This window comes from Zingiber officinale, chromosome 7B (genome assembly GCF_018446385.1).
Source record: "Zingiber officinale cultivar Zhangliang chromosome 7B, Zo_v1.1, whole genome shotgun sequence".
Classification (NCBI taxonomy): Eukaryota; Viridiplantae; Streptophyta; class Magnoliopsida; order Zingiberales; family Zingiberaceae; genus Zingiber; species Zingiber officinale.
In genome coordinates, this window is record NC_055999.1 from 78671570 (window position 1) to 78684150 (window position 12581).

At 36.8% G+C, this 12581-nt stretch overlaps 1 protein-coding gene across 1 annotated transcript; it reads left to right on the forward strand.

Moving 5' to 3' along the window:
- Positions 1–1388: 1388 nt before the first annotated feature.
- On the forward strand, positions 1389–9435 carry LOC122004462 (receptor-like protein EIX1). Its single transcript, XM_042559346.1, has 3 exons — positions 1389–3589; positions 7888–8949; positions 9350–9435. The coding sequence occupies exons 1-3, from the start codon at positions 1429–1431 to the stop codon at positions 9433–9435; spliced, it is 3309 nt and encodes a 1102-aa protein (XP_042415280.1). The 5' UTR covers positions 1389–1428.
- Positions 9436–12581: the final 3146 nt, after the last annotated feature.

Sequence of the window (12581 nt, forward strand, 5' to 3'; positions counted from 1 at the left end):
CGGGGTGCCCTGGAGTGACGTTGCCGACCCAACCAGGATGCTCCATGTGGAGACGACGCGAAGATGATAAAATTTGCCTCCGGGCGCCCCGGACCCAAGTTTTCCAGCAGACTCCTTCCTGCAAGAAAAACGTTAGTCCGAGACAATTGTACCCTGCAACACAGATTGTTAGCACAATTTTATAGATAAGTAAAATAGTAATTAGATTCCGTCTCTCCGAGACTGGAATCTAGTCAAGATCTCGACTTAGAGTTCCGAAATGTTTCTAAGTCGGATCGGCGCCTAAGTTCCCTTCCCAAGAACGCGTCCTCACAATCACTCAACTCCAGTGACTTACCTCCACTACTTGCCAGACGTCCGGTCAACCCTTCGACCCGTCTGGACTTCGTGCCAGCTATTCGGTTAGCCCGTCGACTTAGCTGGACTTCTTGCCAAATGTTCGGTCAGCCCGTTGACCCGTTTGGATTTCGTGCCAGCTATCCGGTAGGCCCGTCGACCTAGCTGGGCTTCGTGCCAGACATCCGGTCAACCCGTCGATCTATCTGGGCTTCTTCTGCACACTCGGTCAGAATGTTAGATCAACAACAAAACTAACTTAACCTATTTTATCATTCATCAAAACTTGGGTTAGTCCGTTAGTGCTAACTGCACCAACAGATGACATACCCGAAAGGTCATCCCGAGCTGTTCGTAGCTAAACCCGAGGAGGACAGAGGGTGCTAAGCGACAAACAATGTCAGGGAATCGCAACCACCTGTCAGAGAATAACTGTCATCAGTTAGGGAATATTCTAGTGGTCGGTCATTCCCTAAGAATGGAACCTTCTTTCAGCCAATGAGAGGGCACCACGTGTTCTCCATCACCCGACAGATCCCGACACCTAACATTCTCTGACATTGGTCAAGTTCTAGAGGTACGCATTGTCATATAAAAAAGGAGGTCCTCTCCCTTGTGCAGGTACGCGCACATTCGTATTCATCTTTTGTAATTTTTTTTCCTTCATATATTATTTTTTTAAAGAAAAAATACCTGACTTGAATATTGTAAGATCTGCGCGAGGACTTTTTCTCTTCTCTGATTTATAGTCTTTATGAACATATAGTCTCTATGAACATGGCAAGGTACAACATGAATTCTACTAGCAAAGTCTTCCATTTATGGCCAAATAGGATTTCGTCTCTGGAGAACTCACTTTGCGTGCCAGACGGAGAAGACTTGGAATAGTATAAAATAATAATGGGTGGCAGATTTCTACATAAATGACCACACGGAGAAGACTTACTATCAGAATTATATTCCCTCGTTGAATACTTGGATTTGATAAGCCCTATATATATATATATATATTAAACAATAAGCTGTATATTGCAATCCCCCATCAAGGAAATTAAGCAGCAAGTAGCTAGTTTACCAAAATCGAGGAAAACTATGCCTCTGCACTCGCTCTACTACTCTTTGTTGCTTTGTGGGCTTATTATTATGAGCCTTGCCTTTTCTTTGAAAAAAGCAGCAGTAGCAACACCTACAAGAGGCTGCTCGGAAGTGGAACGGGACGCCCTGCTCGACTTCAAAGCCAACGTCAAAGACCCTTCCCACCGTTTGGCCTCCTGGTCTCCACAGATAGACTGCTGCAAATGGAGTGGCGTCGTATGCAAGACGACCAACAACGCAACTTTGTTTGGAGGCCACCGTGTGGTGGAGCTCAACCTTCAAAATCCAAATGTTGATAATGAGCAAATTTTCCATACGGCTCTGCGAGGTGAGATACTGAGTCCTTCTTTGTTGAACTTGACTCGGTTAGAGCGGTTGAATCCAAGTGGGAACGACTTCGAAGGAGCTCAAATTCCACAATTCATTGGCTCATTTTTGAATCTAAAGTATCTTGAGCTTTCTTGGTCCAATTTTTCTGGAGTCACTCCTTCTCAACTTGGCAATCTGACGAGCTTTTATCATCTCGGGCTGCAGTCAACTGGATGGTATGCAACTCCAATTGCCCATCATTTGGATTGGCTCTCAGGGCTCTCTTCTTTGAGGTACCTCGACCTTACCCAAGTGAATCTCAGTGCAGTCTCTCAAAATTGGTCGTCGGAGGTCAACATGCTGCCTTCCCTGCAAGAATTATATTTGTACGGCTGTGATCTTAATCACATCCCCTCTTCATTTAATTCTCATCTCAATCTCACTTCTCTCGAAATTCTTGACCTGGAAGCCAATCCCTTCTACTCCTCCTCCTCCTCCTTGCCCAATTGGCTGTGGCGACTCACTAATCTCTCATTGCTTAGAATTGATGCCTCAGGACTGATACCTGCTGGAATGAGTAACTTAACTAGACTAATTCAACTTCATATTTCTGGCAACGTATCTAGTCCCCTACCTGTTGAAATCTGGAGTCTTAATCATCTAATACTACTTGACCTTAGCAACAATAAAATGCTAACGGATCCTATACCCGCAGAAATTGCAAATTTAAGTAGTCTACAATCATTATTTCTGTATGAGTGTTCAATTAATGATCAAATACCTTCTGAAATGGGAAACTTGAATAATCTAACAACACTCGACCTTTCTTTTAATTCACTTTCGGGTCCCATACCTACTGAGATTGGGAACTTGACTAGTCTAATAAATCTTGACCTTTCTTTTAATTCACTTTCGGGTCCCATACCTACTGAGATTGGGAACTTGACTAGTCTAATAAATCTTGACCTTTCTTCTAATTCATTTTTGGGTATACCTACTGAGATTGGGAGCTTGACTAATCTAATAAGTCTTTACCTTTCTTCTAATTCACTTTCGGGTCCCATACCTATTGAGATTGGGAAACTTTCCAAGTTACAAGTTTTATTTCTTTCCAATTGTTCACTTAATGGTCAAATACCTTCTGAAATTGGAAACTTGACTAGTTTAATAAGACTCGACCTTTATTATAATTCACTTTCGGGTCCCATACCTACTGAGATTGGAAAACTTTCCAAGTTACAAGTTTTATTTCTTTACAATTGTTCACTTAATGGTCAAATACCTTCTGAAATTGGAAACTTGACTAGTTTAATGAGACTCGACCTTTCTTATAATTCACTTTCGAGTCCCAGGAAACTTTCCAAGTTACAATATTTATTTCTTTTGAATTGTTTGCTTAATGGCCAAATACCTTTTGAAATTGGAAACTTAACTAGTTTAATAAGTCTCGACCTTTCTTATAATTCACTTTCGGGTCCCATACCTATTGAGATTGGAAAACTTTCCAACTTAAAGGATTTATACTTAAGGGAAAACTCTCGAATTACCATTTCATTAGACTATGACTCGATCCCTTCTTTTCAATTAGAAAGCCTTGACTTGGCATCTTGTACAGCAGTGGGTCCTTGGTTTCCACAATGGCTCCACTCACAGAAATCCATGTCTGAGTTGAGTTTGTCCAATACAAGCATTAATGACATCCTACCTCATTGGTTTTGGAATTCATCTTCTTCCACCTTTTTGTATATTGATCTCTCTCACAATAAGCTTAGGGGTACTTTGCCATCATCGATCGAGGTCATACCAAGCATTAACAATATAAATCTACGTAATAATTGTTGGACCCCGTGTTAGTTTTGATGTGATCAACCAAGTTGGTTAGGTCCTGCTATATTTGATCCCTGTGTCTCAGTGTGCAGGAGCTTAGGAACACAGGAAGTCGAGCGGAAGACGCAGCTAGTGAGAAGGACGGCACGGGAAGGGAGTCGACGGGCTCGGTGCGTCCGAAGGATGAGAGAGCTGCGGAAGAGTACTCCGGTGGGCGTGAATAGCGTGCGCGGCGTTCGAGGGACGTGAAGCCGGGACGGAAGGCTGCTCGAGGAGAACACCGCAAATTGGGTTCGGGTGAGCCCTATTTCGGTTGGCCGAAATCACCCAAACAAACGGAGCTTCGGAAGACAAAGTGAAGAAGAAAAGGAGTCAAAAGAGGCTGGAAGTTACTGTAGCAGGAACCTTGAAGGCGCCTTAAACACATTGAAGGCGCCTTGAATGGATTTAAGGCGCCTTGAGCAGGCCAGTTTGACCGTTTGCGCTGCAGATAAAGTTTTATCCGCAGATTGAGTTGGAGGCGCCTTAAACCCTGTTGGAGGCACCTTGGACTCTCGGGATAAGATTTTCAGGGCCTATATAAAGGGCCCTGGAGCTAGGAATTCAACAACAACTCAAGCAATCAATCTGTAAACAATTCCTAAGCAACTAGTGAGCTTCAAAAGTGTAAAAGGTTTCTCCGCCTTCAGAGAAGGAGATTTTTCTTACTGCGCTCTTTTCTACTGTCCTGGATTAACAACCTCCTTGGTTGTAACCAGGTTAATCCCTGAGTCTTTTCTGTTCCTATTTCTTTTTCTGTTTCATTAATTTAGTTGCTGTTATTTTTATTGCTGATTTAATTATGAGTTGAAATCCGAGGAAGTTAGTTTTTATTTTCTTGTTTTCAGCAATTCACCCCCCTCTTGCCGGTCTCCGCTGCACCAACAAGTGGTATCAGAGCCTGATCGCCTCAGAAAGACTAACCGCCAACTGAAGCACTACGATCAAGACGATGGCCGGAGTGAACATCTATCCCCCGAAGTTCGACGGAGACTTCGCCACATGGAAGCGCAAAATGGAGGTATTTTTTAAAACGGATTTTGATATTCTTATTACAATGAAATATGGTTTTGCAACGCCGAAAGATAAAGAAGAAAACACATGGAGCAAGAAGGAGCAAGCCGATTTCGTCGCCAACGGAAAGGCTGAGTTCCACCTACTCAGCGTTCTACCGCCGCAGGAGGTAAATCGGACCGGAAGCTACGAGTCAGCGAAAGATCTCTGGGAAAAATTCTTGGAACTTCACGAAGGTACTTCCGAAGCGAAGCTAGCGAAGCGCGACATCCTCCGGAACCAGTTAACGAACCTTCGGATGAACCAAGGTGAGAAGGTAGCGCAACTCCAAGCAAGAATCAAGGAGCTGATAACGCAACTAACGAACCTTGGAGAAGAGGTAACCAACCGGGATTCCATTCGATACGCGCCCAATGCCTTCCCGAGAACTCCAGAGTGGGCCTCCTTAGTAGATGCATACTACATCTCTAAGGACCTCGAGGTAAGTACGTTAGAACAATTATTTTCGACTTTTGAACTTCACGAATCTCGAGTTTCAGAGCCAAATGGAGTAGAGAAGACCGGTCAGAACATAGCTCTAAAAGCAAAAGTAAACGGTTCTGACTCCGAAGCCTCAGTCGACGAATCCGAAGCGACACTACTGGTAAGACGCTTCAATAAACTTTTCAGTAATAATAAATTTAAATCGCAGAGGCATCATCGAAAGAAGAGGACGGTTCGTTGCTACAACTGCAACGAAGAAGGGCACATCAAGGAGGACTGCCCAAAATTGAAGAGAAAGGAGAAAGAAAAGGAAAAGCCAAAATACAAGAAACCAGAACCCTCCAAGCACAAGAATCTGAAGGCTACCTGGTCAGATTCGTCAACCTCTGAGTCGGACATCGAAGAATTCTCAGGGTTAGCGCTAATGGCGAACCATCAACCGAAAGAAGATTCAAGCTCAGAGATGAGCATCGATGAAGGGGGAGAATCGTCAGAAGAAGAAAGCAACAGTGAAGGGGGAGCGTCACCAGACAAGGTAAGTAAGGTACGCAATCTAACCTCAACTCAATCTTTTAAATTTATCAAGTCTCTTTCTAAAGAGTTGGATGAATTAGAAAAAGAGAATGCTGAACTAAAGTTGAACCTAGCAAGAGCATGGCCGTTAGAAATGTATGATCATCTAAAATCAGAAAATGAAAATTTGAAATTAGAAATTGAAAAACTGAAATCTGATGCATGCTTAAATCAATTTCCAAATTCAAAATTAAGAATTTATGGTAAATTAAATTGGTATATAAGGAAGCATCAAGGTCAACTTAGAAAAATACCAAGAAACTATGTACCCCCTAGATTTTTGAATAATTCTGTAGGAAGGAACCTCTTTTGGGTTCCAAAATCTGTGCTTAATTAATTTTTCAAAAATTAAAAGCTTACAGTAAGAAAATTAAACATTGAAATTTTTTATGGAAGCTTTGTCTAAGGAAGTGGTTGTTGTTCCAATAACCAAGAAGGCCTAGTGCCTCGCCACGACCTGGAAGCTAAAATATTGAAAGAAAATGTTTAATTAACTTTCTGAAAAAGCATTATACAAGTATTAAATAATGCTTTGAAAGTTTATCAAATATTTGTTAAAATAAACAAAAATTCTTAAGAATTTTTTTTTCTAACTTAATTTCTTTTTGGGTTAGAATTTTTTTTTGGAGAATTCTAAAAGTTCATTTCACTTGACTTAGAAATTTTTTTTGGGAACCCTTAAACATTTACTTAAGATTTTTTTTTACTTAGAAAATTCATTTTAACTTAGCAATTTTTTTTTTCAAAAATTCATTTTACTAAAATTTTTTGGAAAATTTTTTAACTTGAAATTTTTTTTGTGGAAACTTTTTGACTTGCAAAATTTTACCTAGAAAATTTTTCAAAATTTCATTCTTACTTGGAATATTTTTGAACCATTTATTTTACCTAACATATTGTTGGATAATTCTCTCTATTTTTATTAACCCCGTTTTTGCTATGATCAAAGGGGGAGAGAAAAGTACAAGTTTAGGGGGAGTTAGAAAAAATTTAAAATTTAAATTTCTTTTTCTATTTTTTGTTGCAATTTTACTAATTGCAAAAATTATACTTAACTTGTTAGTTTAGTAATTTTTCTTTAAAATTACTTTTTATGTCTAATTTAACCCTAACTTGAACTTGGGTTGATGCACATCAAAAAGGGGGAGATTGTTGGACCCCGTGGTAGTTTTGATGTGATCAACCAAATTGGTTAGGTCCTGCTGTATTTGATCCCTGTGTCTGAGTGTGCAGGAGCTTAGGAACACAGGAAGTCGAGCGGAAGACGCAGCTAGCGAGAAGGACGACACGGGAAGGGAGCCAACGGGCTCGGTGCGTCCGAAGGACGAGAGAGCTGCGGAAGAGTACTCCGGTGGACGTGAAGAGTGTGCGCAGCGTTCGAGGGACGTGAAGTCGGGACGGAAGGCTGCTCGAGGAGAACACCGCAAATTGGGTTCGGGTGAGCCCTATTTCGGTTGGCCGAAATCACCCAAACAAATGGAGCTTCGGAAGACAAAGTGAAGAAGAAAAGGAGTCAAAAGAGGCGGGAAGTTACTGTAGCAGAAATTACTGTAGCAAGAACCTTGAAGGCGCCTTAAACACATTGAAGGCACCTTAAACACATTGAAGGCGCCTTGAATGGATTTAAGGCGCCTTGAGCAGGCCAGTTTGACCGTTTGCGCTGCGGATAAAGTTTTATCCGCAGATTGAGTTGGAGGCGCCTTAAACCCTGTTGGAGGCGCCTTGGACTCTCGGGATAAGATTTTCAGGACCTATATAAAGGCCCCTGGAGTTAGGAATTCAACAACAACTCAAGCAATCAATCTGTAAGCAATTCCTAAGCAACTAGTGAGCTTCAAAAGTGTAAAAGGCTTCTCCGCCTTCAGAGAAGGAGATTTTTCTTAATTACTGCGCTCTTTTCTACTGTCCTGGATTAACAAGCTCCTTGGTTGTAACCAGGTTAAATCCCTGAGTCTTTTCTGTTCCTATTTCTTTTTCTGTTTCATTAATTTAGTTGCTGTTATTTTTATTGCTGATTTAATTCTGAGTTGAAATCCGAGGAGGGTAGTTTTTATTTTCTTGTTTTCAGCAATTCACCCCCCTCTTGCCGGTCTCCGCTGCACCAACACTAATAAACTGGAAGGACTTGTTCCTCGTTGGACACTTCAAATCTGGGCCCTAGACCTATCTTTTAATGATTTTCTGGGTCTATACCATCATCAAAAATTTCAGCATCCTACTTAATCCTTTCGAATAATCATTTCAATGGGTGCATACCATCTTTCATTTGCAAATCGGAGCAATTAGAGGGTTTGGATTTATCCTACAACAAATTATCCGGAGAGATACCCAAGTGTTGGCAAGAAGCAAATACGAACCTTTACTTTATTCACTTGGGAAACAATAAGCTCACCGGTGAAATTCCTAGCTCCATTGGAAACTTGATTGGATTGGAGTCTTTGCATTTGGACAATAATGATCTCAGTGGACAACTTCCAATGTCATTACAAAATTACAGTAAACTACATGTCATTGATCTCACGGGCAACAACTTTTTAGGAAGGATACCTATGTGGATGGGACAAAGTTTGCAACAATTGACTATTCTCATATTACGGTCAAATATGTTTTCTGGCATTATTCCTTCAAATCTCGGAGAACTGAGCAATCTTCATGTTCTTGACCTTGCCAATAACAATTTTGGAGGATCTATACCATATTCCTTTGGCAATTTCAATGCAATAAGATTGACATCAAGAGCAACCGATGACACAATTTCAATTGAAGGATCAATTTCAATTAGAGTATCAGCCGAATATTTTGAATTTGGAGAAAGTGATAGTGTATCAATAGTTACAAAGGGATATAAATATAGATTTTCATCTATTCTCTATTTGGTGAAGATTATAGATCTTTCAAGCAATAATCTTACGGGTGAGTTTCCTACGACATTAGGATCTCTTGTAGGACTTCAAACTTTGAATTTGTCAAGGAACTTTTTAAAAGGCTGGATTCCAGATACTATTGGTGGAATGAAGTCATTGGAAACATTGGATTTGTCATTCAACAACTTATCAGGTGTTATTCCTCAAGATTTGTTAAGATTGAATGCTTTGGACCATTTAAACCTTTCTTACAATAATTTGTCAGGGGATATTCCTTCCGGATTTCAACTTCAAACACTTCTTGATGCTTCCATTTATATGGGCAATGCTTATCTTTGTGGGGATTTGATTAATAAGAGTTGCTCTAATGATGTCGACAACGATGTGACAAAGGAAGAGTTGCAAAAGAGTAAATCACAAATATTTCTATCAATTTACTTTGGTGCCTCACTTGGTTATGTGATTGGATTATGGAGTGTGTTTATAATCCTACTATCCAAACACAATTGGAGGAATTTGTATTTTCATTTGATTGACAAAGTTCATGTACCATTAAAGTAGGGTAACTAAATAATGTTTAGGCAAACTGTGGGACAAAATCTAAGTTAATATCAATGTAACTATTCAGATATTTAATATCAAGTTAATAGAGTCCGATTAAATTTTAGTAATGTTTAAGCAAATTCTGATATAAATAAAATTTAGTTTGTTTCGATGTGTAACTATTCAAATATTTTATCTTCTATAATGGATCTTTATTACCCTATTGTGAGTACTTATAGTTAATATTATTATTTTTTCAATCTAAGGAAAAGATGCAAGTCCCTTGGTTAATAATATGGAGAATAAAGAAAAGAAGACTGATGCAGTACAAACTAACATAACAGAGACGTGAACACACTGTAGATAGTAAAATAAAGAATCAATTGTATGGAGACTTCGAGTGGAATAGTTTGTGTTTTGGAAATGTTTATTTATGGAATGATCAAATTCAATAAATTTTAGATATTTTTTTTATATTTTTTATTTTTTGGTAGTCTGGCCCACCTTATTGTAGGGAGGTATTGGCTATCACTATTAAAACTAATATAATTGATCTTTGTACCAATTAAATTAGAATAAGTGGTCAATTTTGTACCAAACCTCACTATATCACCATAATTTATAATCTAATTTATAATTTTTTTTTTCCCTTCTCAACTCATGGGCAATCCAAGTCTGCCACAGGCTAACTTGCTTGGACTCGCAATATGCACGAACTAATCCATTTAAATCCGTTTTTCAATGAATTAATACAATTTCAATCCAACCTACTTAAATTATTTGACGGGATATATCAATCCAACGAGCCTAACTCAAATTGACAGTTCTAGTCAACATACTCCCTTTCCTACAAGAACTATATGTGGACTATTTTGTGATCTTAATTACATCCCCTCTTTATTTAAATTTCTAAATGATTAATTATTGTGGTTATTTCTAATATATTTTATTAATTTTTATTACTATAGTAATAAAATTTAGAACAATTAAAAATATCTTTTAAAAAATAAACATGATTAAGTTTTAAGATTGTTAAATGTTTGTTGAATATTATTCATGCTTGCATAATTCATGCAAATCAAACATCAAAAATAAATAACACATTGGAGAAATTGCCAATTCCTTTCTGCAACACTAATATATATTGGAGAAATTTTTAAATAATTTTTTGTTTGAATTTTTTAATATATTTCTTTGCAATAACTAACTCCTTTTTCTATGGCACCCGATAAAATTTCTAATTAATTTTTTTATTTTAAAATTTATTATTATTATTATTATTATCAACAGCATCATCATCATCTTACTATTATATTAATAATATGCCCCCTTTATTATATGAAGCTTAAAATAAAATTATGTTAATGTTCTTTTTTTATTCTTTTCACACTGAAAATAATTTCAAGATTTATTAATAATTTTTACAAACACACCAATCAGGAATCCAGAGTTCGAGACTCAGCTACGGCGTATTATTGAAATTTTTTCTTATTAATCAATCAGTGACCTAGAGTTCGAGACTCAACTACGAATTATTATTATGAATTTTTCTCATTAATCAATCAGAGATCTAGAGTTTTAGACTTTATGACGTATTATTGTGAATTTTTCTCATTAATCAATTAGAAATCTAGAGTTTTCTTTAGTCCCATATCTTAGAATTGATAACACTATGAGTAGAAAAAGTTTTATAAATATCTTGGGTTTGCATGTTAAAAGTATACTTTTCTTGATTTTTTGACTAAAATTAAGTATGATATTAAATTAATTTTTTATAAGGGGATATGTTATAGTAACTTGTTACTCAGGTTCCGGAGGTATTTACAATTGCTAATTAAATAAACTTTTTTCTGAGCAGTTTTATTTTTCAACTTTTAAGTATTCCTGACCAAAGATTATAAAATATGTGAATTCAAAATTAGCAATGACACATTGATATATGTGGATTATGTGTTGTTGATGATATTTGTCGTCCTTTCGGGATGATCTAGTAGCTAGGGTATTTATAATCATAAGGTCTGGGATTCGAATCTTGATAAAATTGAGATAAATATCTTCCTTATGTATTAATTATTATTCCAAAAATTAATAATCATCCGTTATTTATCTCATCTTGAAATAAATTGATAAAATACTGGGTACTAACATATTCATTTTTTTATCATGTTGTTGATACTTGTCAAACAGATGAGAGGTTGGTGAATTGCCATTGCCAATTGCACAAGTGGAGTTAATTAGAAGTGGTTTCCAGTGCACCACTGACCGAGTCTTGTGAAGATTAGACTCCAAAACGTGCTACGCAAGTTGTGGAAATGGAGGATGTATATATCTAATTAAAGCTACAGGAAAAGTCCAGATTAGATTCAACAACATGTAATTAATCCAAGTGTTGAACACGGCATAATTGAATTAATTAAGGCTATTAGCAATCTCCTCCTCCACATAAATCGTTCTCTCTTTAAGTTGAGATTGCTTTCTGCCGTCTTAGTGATGGTAGTAAAAGATGATTAGGATTGTCCTCAGTACTCTTATCAATTTATTTCAGGATTAATATAACGGAAATAAATTACGGATGACTACTAACTTTTGAAATAATGATTGACAGATAAAGAAGACATTTATATCGACTATGTCGAGATTTGAATCTGATCTTATAATAACAGTATCTCATACATTAATCATTAGACCGTCCTGAGGAGATTTTATTTTGATGGCCAAGTGATGTCCAAGCCCACTTCGTATCTTTATTAATTATACAATTGTACATCGTCGATGGTGATTCGACGACCTCAGAGTCCAGTCTATTTGATATTGACAGTTTGAATTGGTAAAACTTATTATGACAACTTCTGTTTATAAATCACATTTATATATATTCTCAACATTTTCTTTCATTTGTTAAGGCACCATCATCATCATCATCATCATCATTATTATTATTATTATTATTATTATTATTATTATTATTATTATTTAACTTAGTTTTATTGGTTACCAATTTAATATTGTTGATTGTCAAAATATCTTTTACACATTTTTTTTTCAGATAATTTTTTTCATATCTTTATTAATTATACAATTGCCGTGTGATTCGACGACCTCAAATCCAGTCTCTCTGATATCGACAATTTGAATTGGTAAAACTTAGTATGACAATTTCATTTTAATCACATTTATATTCTCAAAATATTTTTTTTCAGTTGTTAAGGCACCATTATAATAATTATTATTATTATTAACTTAATTTTTTTTATCTAGTCTGAAATCAAAGGATGCATCAACTTCTGTCCCATCAACTTCCATTTGATAGCCTTCTATTGACTTGTTCTAAGTCAATTGTACAATGGGACTTGATATCACATAAAGTTATTCAAATCAATTTTTATAATATTACGAGAGAGAGATTTTCTATAGTGTTTACGAATAAAATGATAAAGTTAAAAAATTTAATAAATTCACATATCACAAACTAGTTGTACTATTTAACAATGAGATTTG